Source organism: Melanostigma gelatinosum (genome assembly GCF_949748355.1).
Source record: "Melanostigma gelatinosum genome assembly, chromosome: 13".
NCBI lineage: Eukaryota > Metazoa > Chordata > Actinopteri > Perciformes > Zoarcidae > Melanostigma > Melanostigma gelatinosum.
In genome coordinates this window covers 12,673,491-12,693,198 of record NC_136646.1, presented here as the reverse complement: position 1 = coordinate 12,693,198, position 19,708 = coordinate 12,673,491, and the positions used below count along the sequence as shown (strand labels likewise).

Here is a 19,708-nt window from a genome sequence, read left to right as displayed (position 1 = left end):
GCCTCCGATTGCGCTTAAATTTAAGTGTGTGCAGTGGTGAAAGGCACAGCTCGCTTTGGATTTACACACACCCTGCGCCTTCCACAGCACACGCTTTGTTTGGATCTAATCATACTAAGCATCGATGTTTTGCTGTTTTGAACCCTTTCTTAAAACCGTAGGACGGAATTGTTCCACATTGGAGTTTTCAGATGCGCTTCAAGGGACGATACAATTACTCTTCCCATACGCGAGCCTCCATCCCGAATGCGTGTCCTTGCATGGCATGAGCGAAATATAAACAGCTGGTGTGTGTATGTTTAGAAACTCTTTCATCAACCTGCAGTCGGTGTGTGGAGGGCAAATGAGGTGTCCACCTCACAGCGCGCACACATTCCTGTGATGTGGATCTGTCACACTTTGCCGAGCTTTTGTATGGCCGAAGCCGGGCATTTCCTACCGACTGGACACAGTTTGAGGAGTTAAAAGATTTTCTTTATTTTTTGTGTCTTTAACGACTCTGTCCACTACGGTGTCAATGATGACTGAGAACAATGAGATGGAGAGCGACTCTCAGCTCCAGCGCTCTCCAAGCACCATGTCCATCCAACCGATGTCATCCAAGGCAAGTAGACCCACAGCTTTGAGTTTTGTACCGTTAAGCCAATACACTCTCATAGATCATACTATAATCTCTGTAACGCGGAGAAATCGAATCTCAACTTCGCAGAACAGTTTCCTCCACAGAAAATTGAAGCTCAATAATTTGTGCTGAATCATAGGAGAGGTTATTTTACCTGTTATTCCTCCTCCTTATTATTCCGCCGGTTCATTCACATTCATTCTTCACAATTGCAACTGTATTCATCATGACTGCGTCACTGTAACCACACACGTAAGGTGTGATGTCACTCTGTCTCTGTCTGCCTCTTTCTGTCTTCAAATTCACTTCCTGCACGCAGGCACACGCAGGCACACACACACACACACACACACACACACACACACACACACACACACACACACACACACAAAGGGGATTTATGCTTCGCATTAATTCATACTTTGTATTTTAATGAGTATAATTTACGTGGTGGATGGTTACAATTATTGCTTTTCATAGTTATTGGTTGATCTGCTTTTTGGTTTTACTGACAAGTCATATCTTACTTTTCTGTTACATTACTGCACACACACGCACACACACACTCAAATAACTTTTTATTCTATGCTGTAAGAAAGTTTATATTGCAAACATGGCCACATTTATATGTGCATTTTGTGCCAAATATAGAACGAGATCCCTTTCACCGCACAATGTGAGCCTCAAGTGTCCTTACAAAGTGTCCTGATATTCCATTCAATTTGTTGACTTCACTGTATAAACAAAGATTATAAGGGCTGCGCTGGCTTCCAAGTGGGCTGTGAAAGCCTTCTCAATGCCTACTTTTTAATGGAAGGCTTTAAGGACGACACTTGATTCATGAGGCCCAAACACTTCATACAACTTTCTCTCAGCTGAGTCGCCGTCTCCACCTCTTGCCCCCGCCGCCTCCCACGCACAAACACAGTCAAGTGACACTCAGATGCTTCATCTAAGTATTGTGAGAAGCATGAAAGTTGGCATTGTATTGAGCTTTCTCCAGTGTGCACCGCTTCATTTCCCCATTCCTCACCAGCTACTATGAAGGAAATTGGGCGATCTCCTGTGCCAAGCAGGCCTGATTATTATTCGCATGATTCATCGGCTAAATTCACCACAACATCATTTATACCACAAACTTATCGGGCTGGCCATTCAATCGGCAGCTCTGTTCCTATCCAATGGATTGATGCTGCTTTTGATGAACTCTAGGGCTCTGTGAATAATAAAAGTGAATAGATTTCACTTGAACATTCAGCTCCTGACATAGCTCATATATGTTTGATGTGCAGGTGAAAGGTTAAGTGTAACACCTTTTGAACTTCCTTTAAATGCTCAGGATTCAATAGCTCCCCGCCACTGGAGGGTCAATGAGAATGTGCAGCTATAGAGGAGTCTATTAAGGAACCTTGTCGGAGAATATTGAAGTTGATGTCAGCTTGGCTCTGATATGCACAGGTGTGGTCCCAGGAGGATTGAAAAAACATCTCACTTCAATCTTCCACCCATATCTATTTTAAACACTTAATCAAGACCATTGCGAAAATAAAAAAACACACCGCCACAGGGTTTGATTTTTGAAGGAATCTAATCAGACACATAGGGCACACACATTAATTAGATAAGGATGACGGGGAGCTTGCTCTGATAACACACGCTCCCGGAAATCCACCAGCAGCACTTCCCCACAAAGATGGATATCAGAAATGAGGAACAGAGGAATATAGTGCCAGAGGATTAAGAGGAATGGAAGCATGGACTTTCTCCCTGGTCCCCAACAATTTACTGGTCTATTGCCAAGGCTGGCAGCAATGTGATTGGTGGAGCTGATGAGATGCCTGAGCAGCAATCAACAGCCTAGTGGCGCTCTTTGTGGAGAGCTGTTGGATTGCTCAGAGATGGTGATGCTTTGGGAGCATTTTCCTGTGATGTAAGTGCACAGGTAAACCTCTTAGGATGAGTGCACAGGACCATCTCCGAGCGCAGAGATACTTAAAATAATACCCTCCAACATGTTTTGTAGAGATGGGTCCATTTGGCAGCTTGCCAACTGTGTGACAATAACGTCACAATTCATCCATGTGCCTCCTTTGGATTCTTCTTCCTCACTCAATGTGAGCACTTAAACACACACACACAGCCGGCTGAATGTTAAAAGGTCTGGAATTGCCTACAGTGTGAAGATGAGAACTTGTCACTGCTCCAAAGCGAAATGACAAGGAGCTTAATAGTAAACCATACAGTTTGCGGCCAAGTTTTGTTCGATATTTCACACTGGTGCTTTCATGCTCACACAGAATGTTGAGTGATGGCAGCTTAATCCAAAGTAAAACCGCTGTAGCAATTTTTAAAGAAATGTGTTGATGTTCTTCTACTCTGTCTGGGATTTTTATTATTATTAAATATCCAAGAGTAGAAGGTGTAAGCAGACACGAGGGAGATAGAGAGGGGTTTGCCAAAGTTGGCAGGATTCATCATCTGGGGACCATGAACACGTGAAATAGTTCATAGCAATTTTCTCAGATATTTCAGTCTGGACCAAAGTGGTAGACCGACAGACGGATGATGAGGTCTAAAGAAAGTGTGCGGGAAAAGCTGACAGGGGCATCGAAAATGGCCACATGGGCGTCTTGCCAGCACTGTGGAAAAGAAGGTGAATTAGGTCATTGACATTAAAAGTGGTCTGGATTTATCATGTCCGCATTTTTAGGACAGTTTTAATTGTAGTTACATACGGTCACTGAGCATAGTGAATGCTGAAGTGTTGCCAATAATCGGCAAGGATGATTTCTCGTGTCTTCGTTGTCATTTCACAAGTTAGTCTCCCAACATCTCTTTGAAACCACCCACATACATTTTGAGTTGACTTCACTTTTCATAAACTATCACGACACTGATCCTGAGTGACACGAGCAGGGGAGTATGTAGCAGAGGGAGGCCGAAGTGGGCCAAGGTCTTCATTGATTAATGTAACGGCTTTACTGCTGTGATGTTTATTGATGTGACACTGCAGGGAAAGGTGTGAGCTGTTGAAATACTGGACTCTAGAAGGCTACAAGTAGCTACAAAGATAACTGGCTGTAAGTGTATTTGTTTATCGCCAACAAGCGGAAGAAAAGTGTCTGTGAGGGAGATTTATATGTTGCCGTCGATGCTCACTCAGAAATGACAATTCCCTCCTCGTCAGACACTGACAGCCATTGTGTTGTGTGTGAACTGAAAAATGGATGGATGATGAGTTACCAGGGCAAAGCTTCATGGCGGGGTTGGCATAATGTGGGGGCGAAGAATTGCACTGCTGTGAGGGAAGTGGTTACAATCCTCGCTACTATTTCACACACAGTTTCTCCTCCATTAAATAATCATAGAGAGACGGGGAGAGAAGTCTGTGTGTGTGAGCAAGCATGTGATTGGCTGTCTGTGTAGTGTGTGTGTGTGTGTGTGTGTGTGTGTGTACAATGCATGAGTGATAGGGACGGAACGATGGAAGCAGCCTGTGATTATGCATTTCTTATCTCGTATTCAGAGCGGGAATCTGCCGGGCTGCCGCGCATAATGACAAACTTCAGCCAAGAAGGGAAACATTAGGACATGAAACTGGTTCACATTTTGATGTTAAAGTGGAATAATAAAGGCCCAAGCTCAAAGATTTTATGATATGTGTGATTCTTTAGTCTCTCCCTGTGATTTTTACTGTTGTGCTAAATCTTTCAGATTGTCATTTTAGCTCTGTCCAGTCACAGTTCTTTCCTGTCTCCTTATTTAAGGTGTACATCGCCTGCTCAAAACAGTGTCACACTGTGAGGGTGTAAAAACCTCCTGTACCAAGTTGAGGGTGGTCATTTCCTCTGAAAGCACATATCCTCCTGATTTAGAACTGAATTGAGCCAGGAGACTGTGTCTTTCATAGCTCTGCCCTTCACGAGACTAAAATATCACTTAAACAAGGTCGGACACAGTCACGTCCACCACAGAGAGAAAGAAAAAACGAATTGCGCACATTTTGTGTGTGTGACGAGCCCTAAAGTGGGCACAAAGCTGGGAAGTGGAAATTACTCGCTACAGAAAGTAAAATACATGCACTTTGTTGAATAGCTTTGATACTGTGATTTAGAGTGCGGTGGAGGTGTATCTGGGTTGCAGTGGCTGTTTTTCCCCCCGATTACTGCTGCACTTCTTTTCTTCTGCTGCTGACGACACAGAGGTCTTTGGCACAGTTCAGGAGTGAACACGGATGGTGGTAGAATAAGAGAAAATCGGAGGAAAAAATTGGTGCAAATCTGTCAATTTAACACCCACGTACACCTGGCCACTCTAGTGATGTGACTGTTTGGCCGTTGGTTTAAGAGAGATACAAACAATGGGAGAGGCAGACCCCACAACCAAGACCTTCATACCAGATTCCAGACTGAGAGAGTGTATTTTGACCTTTACAACCTCTAAACAAAGACACAGCTGGAAAACTGGAAAAAAAGCCTTTCCTTTTGAAATGGTCTTGGCTGAATTATTTATAACAGGCCACACTAAAGCACATCGTTGCCACAAGTTGATGGTGACATTCCCAGCGGGATTGAGCCTTTGTTGCTCAGTTCTGACTTCTGGACAGGCTGGAGCATCCAATCTATATCTCAGCCTGGGCCCCAATGATGGAGGGAAGCCACATATTTGGATGAAATAAAAGCTTTATTATTGAATTATGTCTGCTCAAACCCTGCTGTCCCTCTATGGAGCATTGATTTTGGACGTTTATGTTTGCTCAACGTGAGAACAACTGGGGTTTGGTATATGGATCGAAGATGTGAGAATTATGGTCATTTTTACTCGTCAAAATCTGGTCTACAGAGTATTGACTGTGTTGGCGATGCTTGTTTTTGGAGATGAAAGAAGATTGAGGCTGTTTTCATGACAGAGATTGTCATGACATTGCTGGGGATCAATGATACATATGGGACTAGATCATACATCACAACCAGGGTATCATCTGTGGCGTAGTTCGGTTGGGCTCATCGCCACCGGCCTCTCAGCTGTCTCAGAAATGCATGTGACCCGAATCAAATGTGGTATCACGCTGGCTTTAACCATGATGCTCTCAGCTAATGTTCAAATGGAAGCTTTCGGAAATGCTTTTTAGGCTCGCACGCACACTAACGGATGATTAGATTAGCTGTAATTGAGACATGTGCTCTACCCGGAGCTGTTATGCCAGCACTCATCTGCTCTGATTGAGAGAGCTCGGCACAAGACTGTGATGCTGCACAGAAAGCGTGGAGACGTGTGTCAGAGCACTGCACCGGTAACAAACATGGTTTTTAAAGAATACATACCACCTTCATTTAAGGCATTCTTCTTAGAGTTGTGATTGTTTTGAAAATCAGTAAGAACAACATTTGGTTTGCCAGGTTGTGAAAAATGCTTTTGGCTGATGTGCGTATATCTTCCTCCAGCCCAACTTGCTCTCGCTCCTTACTGAGAAGACTCTTCTTTCATGACTTACTAAAACAGCAGACTGGCTTTTTAGAAAGTGAGTAAGTCATAATGAGTCAAGAGATCATTGGAGGATTATAACTACTCATGTTTACAATACAATCTCATTTCTGGAGCTTTCCACAATCTTCATCAGCAGATGGAGTTTGCCCAGTTGTCATAAAGTTGTACATGTTCAGAATTCCATTTTTCTGAGCACCTTAAAGGAAAGGAAAGGTGATTTTACACATCAAAGTTTGTTTACAGGTCTTGGAGGGAGTGAAAACAAGTGTATAAAGCGTTTTGCTGCTCCAGAGGGAGCTGTGTGAATTTGATAAATCCCCCCCCCCCCTCTTCAAATTAGGAGTTGTGGATCTTCTACCAGAGAGTAAAAACTGCCTCAGTTTGTAGCAATAATAAAGATAATTTAGAGGAAGCATGTGCACTCAGTTACATGCACTTTTGTTTCTCCTGCTCTACTTTCATGTGTGCCTCACAAGCTCAAATCGACAAGCTGTTTTTGTATCTTATTCCCAGACGCGTGCAGCTGTAAACTGCATGTCCCTGTAAAGTGATTACATTTGGCGCTAAACAGAGAGGAAGCACAGACAGGCAGAGCGTGTGCACCCAGAGCGTATGTGGCCTACTGATTATCTGTCTGCCTGTCTGTGTGTGTTGATCCATTCATTCCCTGCGACACAGCCACACCCCGCTGCTCTCCCGCTGCCACTGCATGTCAGGGTAACAAATGGCTGCCCACCCTTCAGGAAACTAGCATCATCGTCTGTACACAGAGCCAGAGGGAAACGTCAGGAAACATGCATTTATCTCCAGCCAATCAATGCTGGACGGCTGCAGAGAGCAGAGCTTACAGACTGTTGCTGATGTTTTGTCATCTGATTGCTCGGCTTTTTGAAACGCAGCGACCGTCAATTATTGACAACGGTTTGGTCAATGCCACTTACAAGATACAAGCACGGTTGGTCATGTCAATACACACGAGAGAGCGTACATGCAGTTTGACGTTGTTGTGTGTTGTGGGCATGTGAGTTTGGCCCTGTGAGGAGGGATCCATTGGCCCTGTATGCTTAGAGTGAGCCTGTGGCTCGATCAATCGGTCCAACGAGCAGACTCCATCAGATTAAGAGCCCTGAAGATAGGCTGTTGATGGATGATAAGGCTGTGTAAACTGTCTTGTTTCATTTGACCACAATAGACCTCATGCCACCACCTCGATGTGTTGTCGATGAGAAAAGGCTTATCTTGTTTAACCATGGGCCAAATGCACATGCTGCCCTATTAAATGTGACTGTGCAAAGGATAAGCTTGGTCTTATACTAAAGGGATCATAAAAATGTTTTAGCTGTTAATGTGTTGTTTCCATATGAGGTGATATTGCAGATCAGAGCAGAGTGTTGTGTTTATGGATGCCGGGATATTGCTTGTTGTGCCTTGAGGCCGAATTGGACATTTGTTATTGCTCCCAAATGTGCCACCGCATTCTTGTGTTTATTATAGTGTACCCTCTCTCTCTCTCTGTCAATGTGTGTGTGTGCAGCTCCAGAGACTAAAGCGCTCGCTGTCCTTCAAGACCATCATGCGCAGCAAAAGCGTGGAGAACTTCTTCCAAAGGTCCTACAGCGACGCTCGCCTGCCCCCAGATTTCATCACTGACCCACCGCCTCCTTCTCCCCCACTGCTGCCTGGCTCTCCTCTCGTCGGCGAGCGCTCACCGTCCGTTTCACCATCTCTAAGCCCCAACCCCTCCATCGCCTCCCACTCCCCCTCTCTCAGCCTTTCCCCATCACTGCCCATCAAGCCTCCCCGGCCTCAGATTACCCACTGTTTCCAGGACCATGTCTTTCGCAAGCCCACCAACTGCCAGCACTGCAAGCACATGATAGTGGGTAAGGTCCTCAATCTACTCCCTGGACTCTCTTCGCTTTTTACAAGCCAATCGCTTAGCATTTCTGGCCTCCCTCTTTGTTAACCTGGACATCATTTACAATGCGCATACACTTTGTTGATTTGCATACTACTATGAGACTACTATTATAAGAACTTTCTGCCAGAAAGGGCATTGGGCAGGAAGACTTTCGGCGAGCTAACTATTGTTACAATTATATACTTAAGTAGCATTTTCAACTTGGCTCGTTGTAAATAGCTGCCATGTGACTGTTCTCACTCGGGTGCAAATAGTTTTTTTCTAAAATTAGATTCAGGAATTGACTGTATGTCTTCATTGCAGCTCTCTCTGTGTTTACATCTGTGAAAAAAGCATTGGATTATTAACAGGGATATAGTGCTGCAGATGCGTGAGCGCTCATCCCTAATTAGCCGCTCACAGTATTTCTGCTAAATCTACTTCCTGTCTCTATGATTGATTACAGACTGCAACCTGCTCCTTTGCACCTGTGGTGTTTTTTTTTGCATGGATTGTGGGTTTATTTATGTGATGCATCACCTTACTCTAGCTGTACTCCTCTGCAGTCCCCAAACGCAGTCCAGCCTCTATCTCCTTGTTACGCTGATTAGGCAGAATCCATGTTTGCTCGTTCAAAGTAAAAGCAAATGTTTTTATCGAGCCATCAATTTAGTTTGTTTGATGTTTCTGCTCCCTAAAAGACCCGTCGATGTCATCCCCATCTGCAACACATCCAGAAATCTATTTATCTTTGATTTGTAGGATGAAAGTGACTCAACCTCAATCGTTAAACACATGCAAGAAACAACATTGCCTAACAAATGAAGGGGAAACATCTCAATCCTCAGAGGCTTTTATCACTGAAGTGCTTGAAAGATGAAAGAGCAAGACGACTCGATGCCAAATCGATTATGATTGAAATATCTCCAGCTGGTGTCCAATCTCTCCAGGTTGTTTTGGAAGAGGAGCTGTTGATTATGAAGCTGTTAGTGTCAGTGCCAGCTTGATAATACGACAGCACTTTATTACGTTCTCTACCTGAGCAGAAGGGAACCTGCCCATACGATCTGAAGGCCGCTCTGGTTTGTTAGGATTGTCTCTCTGTTGCAGATCTGCAGCCTGCTGCGTAGCCTTGTTTCATTTCCGTGGCTGCCTCCGTGTCTGCGTTTCATCTGCTCTCATTCTCTCATCTTTGTCCCTCTCTGCAGGAAACTCCAAACAGGCTCTGCGGTGTAAAACGTGCAAGTTGGCTGCTCACCTGTGGTGCACCTCAGAACTATCGCAGCAGCCATGCTACGGGAAGGTGCGGAGATACTCACAGAACTTTGATGATTTGATTTGATGTCCTCATATATATAACATGAGTCGTTTTTTATCAACATGGTCACTGTATGTCTTGCTTTGCTCAATGTTCTGTCTGTGAATCAACTTTTATTTGTTATTTGGCACCATTTTTGGCGCGAAGTAATCACTGCTGCGGTGTTCCTACAATGTAGGCCGACTTCACTACCGACCGTGTGGGAGATTTTTCTTAGATTTCCTGTTTGTGACGTTCGTGTATGTGGTAATCGTGTCGTTGTCTGTTCAGCCATGGTGACTATAACTACCCAGTTCCTCCGTTGTTAATTCCAACCAATCTGGAAATGTAAGAAACAAAAAACATGATAAATGTCAGCGTTTGCAGGATATGCTCTCTGTTAGCATGTTTATCTAACAACCCAAGTTTCGCCACCTCAGTCCAGTCTTACCCCCAATTTATCTGCGTCTCCCCAGATTATAAAAACACGAGCAACAGTAACAATTTGGATTGCAATCATTTTGTGTTGTTAATTGTTTACTTCAAAAATGAGAACATAGTCATTGCCGTCACAAACGCATGTCAGACAGGGGCCGCTGTTGCCATGGTAACATTACCATGACGAACCCGGACTGCTCGATCACGCAGAATTTAACCTGCGTTATTAATAATAATTTCACGTGTTTTGTGGAACAGTCTTAAGTACAGTGTTCAAATACAAACAACATTGTGAGAAAAGTTTCAACCCACAGACGCAAACACTGGAGCTCTCGACCTGAGGAGTGTAGTGCACTTGGTAGCAAATAGGGAGTGATTTTAGACCGAGCTTTTGTGTTTATCTTCTAGTACAGGGCATTAGCATGCAGCAAGACCTTCTGAGAGCCACTCGGACAATTTTAAGAGCGCTGTGTTCCAAACGGCTGTGTGTGGTTTGACAGAAGAGCACGAAGACGGAGAGACGGAGATATAGGGGAATCACGAGGGCAGCGAAAGGCAAAAAAATATCACCAGAACAGAACCGGGGTATCTTCACCGGAACGAAGGTGTCACACGGTTTTGTTTTCTCATCAACATAATACGACAAACTGAGTGGCTCATTTGCAAGCCAAAAAGACAAACTGATATCTCAGCTGAAACACTTACTCTGCTTAATTCAGTGTGAAATTGCACCCGTGCAGACGCATAAGCATAATTGCATGCCCATGCCTGTGTGTAAGCCGTGTGCATACTGCGGCTAAGTGAATTTCTTGTTCATAATTAGCAGCAAAGAGAACTACATGTTGCCCCAGTTTGTGACTTGATGGCAGAAATTAGCATTTTTTCTGTGCTTCTGATTCAGTAATTCAGAAATAAGTCTATTAATAAAGTCTTAAAGGTACGACATGAGCCAGTTTCACTTCAGCTATAAAAAAAGAAGTAAACTGTAAAATCCTTCTTGCTGTTCTCCTCCATCAGTCTGGAGCGTTCAAGAGAAACTTCAGCTCGCCAATGCTCGTCAATGACCAGTTGTCTGTCGTCAAGGAAGTTCTGCCGAGCCAAGGTGAGCATATACCCGAGTGTCTGTGTGCGTGGGCGTTATGAGTGAGTGCAAATGTGCATTATATATGCGTCCCATGTGCTTTTGTTTTGTGACGTTGCTCTTGTAGCCTTTTTTTCGTTTATTTGTAGAATTTTGTGTGCTTGTGCATGCACTGCAATAAAACCAGAACTGTCTCCATCGCACCTGATGACCGAGGAGCATGAAGTGGGAAAATGTAAAGAGGAAGATCAAATTCAGCTTCTCTTGGAGGCTGACGGACGGTCTGCATCCTGAAAGTATGTGAATAGATATTTATAAGTTCTAATGTTTGTGTTTTTATATTTCTGTTCATGCTTTGTACTGTATAGCCTTTGACCGATAAAGGGTTTTATTTTATTGTCTGCCACTTCAATTTGCATGTTTAAGCGACATCAACATTGAAGTGTTGCCTATTTTTTGATTGGTCAATACGTCCTAACTAGCTCTCTGCATCATAACATCCCTTCTGTTTTACCAAATAAAATGTAATTTTGAATACAAATCACATTTTTACTTTGTGGTGCACAATTATGGAAGTAAACAAATCTGACATTTCCTTGTTGTCTCTTTGTGAAGTACAAACACATTGCTACAAGCACAGACTGTTGTGTCCTAAAAGTACCTGACTTTGTTCTTCCAATCACCATCTTCTCTGATTGGGAGCTTGTTATTCTTTGAAATACCGTTTGGACGAACATCTGTGTAGGTGATACAGTCCCTTCATCTCATACACGGTGTGCCTCGCTGAATCACGGTTAGCGCCTCGTACTGTCACTTCCTTGCTCTCTCTGTGAATCAGGGCACAATTGACCTACAGCACTGTCATCACCCATGAGCTGAGCACCATGACGCCTGGGACTCTGCCAGAGCCAGCTGAGATGGCAACCCGCCAAACTCACAATCACACGTTGCAAAGTGTCCTCATAATCAAGCAAACTACAGGCTTGGTAAAATACTGAGCTCATGTTTACACATATTAATATTAGATGCCAGTTTTAGGAAAGGATACTTGTAGACCCTGTAATTTCCCATCAATTTTTGTCAGAGCAGTTTATTCTGTCATATTAAACCTCCTTTATAAGGGTGAGAGTCTAATGGCTTCATGAGTGAAGTACTTAACAGTTAACGCTCTCGGTTGCAATCCTTTAATGACAGTTCAAATCTGATTGGCTACCAATGGAAATTTGTTTCTCTTTTTACAGAAGAATAACAGCTGTGTTAGGTTAAAGAAGTGAAAGTCAAAGAGGAAACAAACTGTCAAACTGTGGTTGTTATTGACTTGAATGTTCAAGGTAATAATTTGTCAAAGTAAGCTGAAGTCACAAGAGCCAACGGGGATGAAGGTGCAGACAGATATTGAGCCATATCATATATAGAATCCTCATGTCTGCACTGCAGAGAGAGCTGAAGGTCAGAGACTCTGTAAGAGTAATTATCTGTATCGAGTCTCTGAGCACAATTTTCTACTGTTTACTCTCTTCCTCTGCAATGAATTGCTCTTTGTAGAAAGGCCTGCATCAGTGAAAATGCGGCAGTCAATTTAAAGCACACTAGAGCTTTATCACCTCGAAATACTCACACGTATCTCGTCGCACTAGACATTGTTGCTGCAGAATTTCTATTTAATTGATCACGAGAGCATGGACGCGCTGACTTCAATATTAAACTGAATATTATTATGACTTCATCCTTCCAACACACACACACACACACACAGCACTTCTGGCCCTGCAGAAAAAAAGCATCATTCTGTCCTCATTCAACTCGTGTTGAGCTGGACGGAAAGGGGAGCAGCAAATTGAATTCCTATCTTCAGAAATACTCTGATAGCACTACCATCTACATGAAATGTAGCAATGAAGCCTTGCTGAGGGTTTCCACATTTAAATCTCTCTTATTCCCTTTCTACTTAACTACAACTCCAGATATATTCCAGCGATTAAAACTAAGACATATCTCCTGCCAATAAGTGAATGTATAAAGAGGTCAACTCGTGTAGAAGTATTGGAATGTCTTGATGTCTCATTAACTTTTGGCTGATGTCCTCTGTCAGATCTGAAGTGGGTCCAGGACTGACTGTGTAACTACAGTTATATTCAGACCCTCTGGTTCCTCCAGATTGGCATAGTAATAATGATGCACAGCGTTATCTCCGTCCAAATTGTGTGTGAAGCTGTGGCTTTGCTTGAATGATTTACAGTTGTGTTTGTAAATAAAGTGTGCGTGCACTGGTTTCATGACTGTGTATGTGGTTTCAGAGGCTGTGCGGATGCGTGTAGATCCCGTGTATGCCGCCTTGCGCTACGGGAAGTCCTTGGCACAGATGAGCTGCTCCAGTTTTGGCAGTTTGTCAGAGTCACCAACACGCAGCCTGGTATGACATCATTGCCCCGTGGTTGAGGGTAGAGGACAGTTGAATCAGTGTGATTAAGACATAAAGTTTTTACGACATTGGTCCATTGGTCAACTCACTGGTGAAATATTCAGACCGTAGAAACAGTGTGTGCAGTGATTTGTAGCGCCACACTCCATAGTTTATAGTTCTGCCATATTTTGTAAAATCGCTACAAATCAGCTACAAATAATTGCGAGGATTGGCCGGATGATGTTAAAGGTCACTGTGGATTGCGCTCTATAGTCTAAAGTTTGGTGTCAGAATTAAATGAGCAGGTTGATTTCATGTCTGCACAGTAGAGCGGCATCAATCTTCTCTCCCCATCTATTGAATTGAATGAGCGAGTAAATGAGGCAAAAACAATTCCTTGAAAGTTAATGAAGGCTTTTCAAAAGTTTCCTCTCTTTCGAGGGCATTTTAGTCCCCTACTTACTGTAAATACAACTTGGCATATAGTGAAGTGTTATAATTGAGCGCCAGGCTATCTATGAGGAGTACTGTATAATGAATGACACTGGTCTCTGTGTTCCTCTCATTAAACATAATTGAACCAGTGTGCAAATTGTCCTAAACCCCTACACTTTCTTCATCCATGACCTATATATGGCATGTATGCAGATCATTCTACAACACTGTGAACTACTGATCTGTGTGTGGTGCATTCAGAGCAGAGAAAAGTGTTACTCCCACTACGAAATGCATTTCTTTGACATAATGCTACTAACATTCCTCTCTATTTCCTTATTTGATAAGGGGGAGGGAGGTGAGGAGATGCAGCAGAGACAGTGCAGCATGGAGGAAGAGATAACTCAGGAGACAGGGGGTAAACACTGCTGTGTGTCTGTATCTCCGTGTATGTGGATATGGTATATGTGCTGTATGTCCATGCCTATGTGTGCCTATGCATATGTTGTGTTTACCTGTGCATGTCTGTCTGTGTGTGTGAGAGAGAGATTTACTTCCTAAAACATGACACGCCTGTTAGCATATGTGTGGTTGTGTGCATGCCTGGCACCTTCTAAGACAATTTCTCGCCACCCTCAGACATCCCTTATCCCGACGTCGAGATCGAGGAGGAGGATGAGAGCTGCAGCCAAGCTCAGACCCCTGCAGAATCCCAGACCCCTGCAGAATCCCAGACCCCTGCAGAATCCCAGACTCCTGCAGAGGCTCAGACTCCTGCAGAGGAGAGCAGTGGGATGGTACCGCTCTCTTTAAATCCCCCTTGCGCAGACTCTGGCCCCTTGATGTTTTCCTCCCCAAGCGAGTGTATTTCTGTCTCACTACCTTCCCGTCCCTGTGTCTCCCTGTGTCCAGGTGCCCAAGCGCATTGAAGTTCACTCCATCCACACCTATGTAGCGCTCTACAAGTTTCTGCCTCAGGAACAGAATGACCTGGAACTTCAGTGAGTTAAAGCCAGACAGACTGCCTATGGCAAGCATGTTCATGTCTGTGGACAAGCAGGAGTGCTTGTGTGGTATTGTGTTTTTGCTATTGTCTGTGTGAGTGCATTTGCTTTGTCTGTATTTTTGCCCCGGCTGTTGTTGCTGCAGGATGAAGATGTCCCCACCATCTGCAGAGGACAGTGTCAGCGCGCCCTTAAGGACGACTAATTATAAACTCGAAGCCCATCACTGTCCCCTTACAGAGCTAGCGACTGAGCTGTGTTCCCAGCAGAGGGGGGGGAGGATAAAGGCACTGAACAACTGAGAGATGAAAGGGCGGGCACACATACAGGGAGATGGCATGAAGCTAAAGATTATTATAGGCAGAGAGAGAGAGAGGGAGGATGGGAGAGGGGCGGAGAAAGTTAAGTGCAAATATAGAAATAAAAGCGATATAAGATGAAGAAGAACGAGGAAAGAGAAGAGAGGAAGGACAGAGCAGTAAAATGAGGGCATGGGTGGATGGTTAGGAGACAACAGAGGTAGATTCAAGGAACTGTTAATAGCCATCTGTGCTGAGGCTCTGTGTGTGTGTGTGACACAATATACGATAACTAATGAAAGCATAATGTGTCTCTGGGTCACCAGATCCCTATTGCTGTGTCCAAGATCACTCTGTATTTGTTCTACATTGCATTTCATTTACCTTCTGCCATTATATTTCTAGGTTAGTCTAATCTAGAAATAGGAATAGTGACAGATTATGTCTAATCTATCAAATAAGGGAGTCACCTGGTTGTATAAGTGGTGTGGGGAAACAATAGACCTTTCTCAGACAGTTTAGCCAACCAGAGCAGGAAAATAACAGATGTACTTTAAAACATTAAAAAGTACTGCACGGGGTAGTTGGTCCTATTGTATTGTGCATGATGGCTCATTCAACCTTACTGGGACACGGGATGAAACTGAGCCATTAGCAGAATTTGTTTCACCTGCTCTTCTCCTGCTATGACGAGTCAAAATATGTGCTGTGAATTGTTAGGGCACATTAGGGGAACGTGGGACATTGTTTATGTTAAAGCTTTCAGTTTGAAGGTTTATTTAATTTTAGCTTTATTCATAGTTTTTGATCAAGTAGCGGCTCCTCGCAACAGTAGGGAGGCTGAAGGTTTGATACGTTGTACTCTTTTGACTGTAGTTACCAGTTTCAATTTCATTTCATTTTCACACAAAATCCTGTCATCAGGCATCTGGAGCAACTGTTTCTGCCTCCCTGACTGTGGGTGCACAGTAACAAGAAACACTGATGCAACATTCGATAAATGATATCCACATTTTAAGATTGTGACATTAAATTGATGTAATCAAACATGTTAAATTAGACCCTGTGTCCGTTATTGGAGGACTGTTAAAGGGGCCTTTTTCTGACGTTGAGCGAAGCTGCTGTTCGCACAGACATCAGTTAAACTAGGCTAATCCCACTGTTCAACATATACCTTCAAACTGCATGGAGAGACCTAAAAAAGGCATCTGCGAGTTTGTCTAACTCTGGCTAAGGTTTAGAATCTTTTCTTTGATGTATCCAAAGACTAAAGTCTGCATTTAGGTTCGAGCTGTGCTTCTTGGAGAAACCTCAGTGAACGGAATGCTTGTTTCATATAATAAATGGCCAGTATCAGTTGAGATGTATCGGGCTCAGCCTAGTTGGTAAGTTTAGGTAACTGTGTGCAAACTAGTGTGTGTGTTTGTGAGCGATGATCATATAGGGCAGTGGTGAGAGCAGACACCCAGGAGACGCAAGGTACAGAGCATTTGGAACAGCAATTTGTATCTAGGACTGTGTGTGTGTGTGTGTGTGTGTGTGTGTGTGTGTGTGTGTGTGTGTGTGTGTGTGTGTGTGTGTGTGTGTGTGTGTGTGTGTGTGTGTGTGTGTGTGTGTGTGTGTGTGTGTGTGTGTGTGTGTGTGTGTGTGTGTGTGTGTGTGTGTGTGTGTGTGTGTGTGTGTGTGGAAAAGTCATCAAAAACTGGTAACATTATTAGCATTCAGGCCAGGTTGGCTGCAGATTAGATCCAGCCTTTCAGCATTGCATTAGATGCTACAGAGTCGTATTTCATGTAGACCTCATGACTTTAGTGTCTGCTGCTCTGTAACCTCTGCAGAGGAACACAAAGACTCATTTTAACCGCCACAGCTCTGTAACTGGGTACTGCTGCTAGTTTTATAATGTAACCTTTTGTCCTCGCGCTCAACTCTTTTTTAAAAATTTCTTTTCTTGCTTGCCGCTCTCACTCTCCCACCACCCTTCATCTCCCCATCACGTATCCCACTCTCGTCTCCCCTTTTCCTCTCCACCTAAATCACCTCCCTTTTTGCCTCCCTTTTTTTCCCTCCCATCTCCTCTCGTGTCTTATCTCCTCTAGGCCCGGCGATCGTGTGCAGGTCACTGACGACTCTAACGAAGAGTGGTGGAAGGTGGGTAATAAATCACTCGCAAACATCTGTGTGTGTTTGCGTGTGCCTGTTGGTGCTTGCCTATGTTTGCGTGTGCATAATGTGTATTTGAGGGCACAGAGTTATGTGTGTGTATACGTGAATTGAATGAATAACACCTTTTCCAATTTTCCATGTCATAAACATGCAGGCAGCCACAGACGGAAATAGAACATCATTTTATCAGAACATTACCAAGAGTAACATAATGAACTTGACTCGTGTTGTAACCTCAAAGAGCTCTTTATTGAGTCTGTAATGAACGTCACTCGCTCCTGATGAAAACAAATGTACGTGCGTCAGGGTAAGAAAAAGGAAGATGCACTCAGACTTAACTCAAGTGCAGAGTCTGTGTATCTTCCATCAGCGGACCAGTATTTACCAGCACTTACTCTGTAGTCATTTAACACCTTTAATCAACACTTTCACTCCAATGAACCTTTTAAATTATGTATGATTTGTGAATCATCTGTTCATCACTAATGTATGGTTTGTGAATCACTTCATAACACATCAACAGCTGAGGCAGAGGGGGATAAACTGTGAAATATTGCTGCTTATAGAGGTTCACCCATGCATACATCATCTGTCTTCACCAGCAAGCAAAGCGTAGCACCTTAATCTGCTGTTTCTTTAAATACATGGAGAGTCAATCTGACATTAAGGGGAAGCAATTTCTTGTTTGCATTTAAAAACAATCAATAGCTTTTTTTTTAGTGGTCTTCTTAAATTGTTTCTACACTCGTCTCTGCCGCCACAATAATTCGTCACTGCACAATCAGAAATGTGTTGTCGTTTCATTTTGTTTATAATTTCCCACTACGATTCAGAATGGAGATACTGAGATACTGGTCTCTTGTGTTTTCCAGGGCAAGAGTGGCGACAAAGTCGGCTTCTTCCCGGCCAACTTTGTGCAGAGGGTCCGGCCAGGGGAGAGAGTCTGGCGGGTCGTCCAAGGCACTCCCGGCAACCGAGAGAGAGGACACATGGCCGTGAGGGAATCCCAGGTACACTGATATTATCAAACCAACTTATTTCGCCCTTTCCTTCCTCTCAATCATTTTTATACAACTTAAAGAACTACACTGACAATTTGGCTTATGAGTCGTTTGTGATCTTACTTAGTCTGTGATCTATTTGTGGTGTCTGACATTATCCCGTGCAGAGTTGCAGGGGGCTGGAGCCTATCCCAGCACACACTGGGAGAGAGGCAGGGTACATCCTGGGTGTGATCAAAGGATTGGTATCCCAATTATCTCTGTGTCTGTATGGCGACTAGGGCTCATTTTTCCATTATTGTTCTTCCAGACTTTCAGCAAGAAAATGCACTGATATGTTTTTATAAAAGATCACTTTTAACCAATTCTCCCTCCCGATTTATTTCCCCACACAACCAAAACCTGTTCCTGCTGCTAAAGACTGCATTGAGTGCATTGTCACCATTGTTTCAATAAAAGGGACAGTTAACTCCAAAATCAAAAATACATGTTTGAGAGAAGGCAGACATCTCGAACTGTCCCTTTTAATCTTCTTGTAATCATGAAAAAAATTATGGAGCATAAAAAATTATGCTCCAATTTCTAAATGATAAGGTATAGAATTTTTTAAATTTATATTCTTTCCTGAGGTTTCGTGTTGCGTTTTTGTGATTGTAATTTTCACAATTTTGCATTCAAAGTTATTCCTGACAAATAAAGATGTATGAAGCATAAATTATGTTGGATAATTGCAGGCAACTGGCAATAATTACCAGCTTGTCCATTCATTCTTTTGGCACTGTTAATTCACTAAGAAAACGATCATAATATATATAAAACCAAGTCCCTTCATTTTCTGCCAAAATGGATATGCGTTTTTGCAATACCCCCAATACCCGCCTATGTTCTCGCAGATCAAATTCCCTAAATTTAGAAACAGTTAAGTATCTGGTACTTTACAGAAAAATAGAGCAACTCAGTTTCTGTCGATTCCTTTTAGATCTGCGTTGGTAAGCGGGAAGACGGCGAGGTGTTTCTGAAGCTGAGCAGCGGAAAGAAGAGAGGGTTGGTCCCAGCTGACTCCATAGAGGAGATCTGAGCTGCTCGCATCACCATCCTTCCACTTCTACTTTACCCTGGGAGGCGCTCAAATTCAGACGATCACCCACCCCCCCTACCCTGCCCTCAGCAAAATGACTGCCGCAGCCTCTCCAACCAGTCCTGAGTGACTTAAACCAAACACAGAAAAACTGGACGAAAAACACAAAGAGTTGGAACCTGATGACCAGAACACATGGTTTCCAGTTGAATTGATTTACTGTCTTAAAAAGAGTGTACAGTTACGCAGAAGTCCTGCTTTTAGAAAGGCACTGTTCCTCAACAGTCTAGTTTTTTCTTTCCGATTAAAAAAAAATCTATGAAAAAATGCTTTATATATGCTTGCTAGATGACTGTTCACATTTAGTTTCTTCCCATCAAAGAGATGTGGGAGGAGGCTGAGTCCTGTCTTGGGAACATGATGCCTCTGTCAGTGTCCTTTTCTTGTTTCTGCCCACTCCATACGTTTCAACCCTTTCTGCTCATGTCAGGGTGGC

At 43.4% G+C, this 19,708-nt stretch overlaps 1 protein-coding gene across 1 annotated transcript; it reads left to right on the top strand.

Annotated features, from left to right (window-relative positions):
* Positions 1 to 517: 517 nt before the first annotated feature.
* On the top strand, positions 518 to 19,212 carry LOC306787387 (SH3 and cysteine-rich domain-containing protein 2-like; the record flags this gene model as incomplete). Its single annotated transcript, XM_079282506.1, has 11 exons — positions 518 to 604; positions 7,644 to 7,992; positions 9,218 to 9,312; positions 10,762 to 10,846; positions 13,123 to 13,238; positions 14,013 to 14,082; positions 14,304 to 14,461; positions 14,577 to 14,665; positions 17,067 to 17,118; positions 18,006 to 18,143; positions 19,114 to 19,212. 11 exons carry the CDS (start codon positions 518 to 520, stop codon positions 19,210 to 19,212), a joined length of 1,338 nt encoding a protein of 445 aa, XP_079138632.1.
* Positions 19,213 to 19,708: the final 496 nt, after the last annotated feature.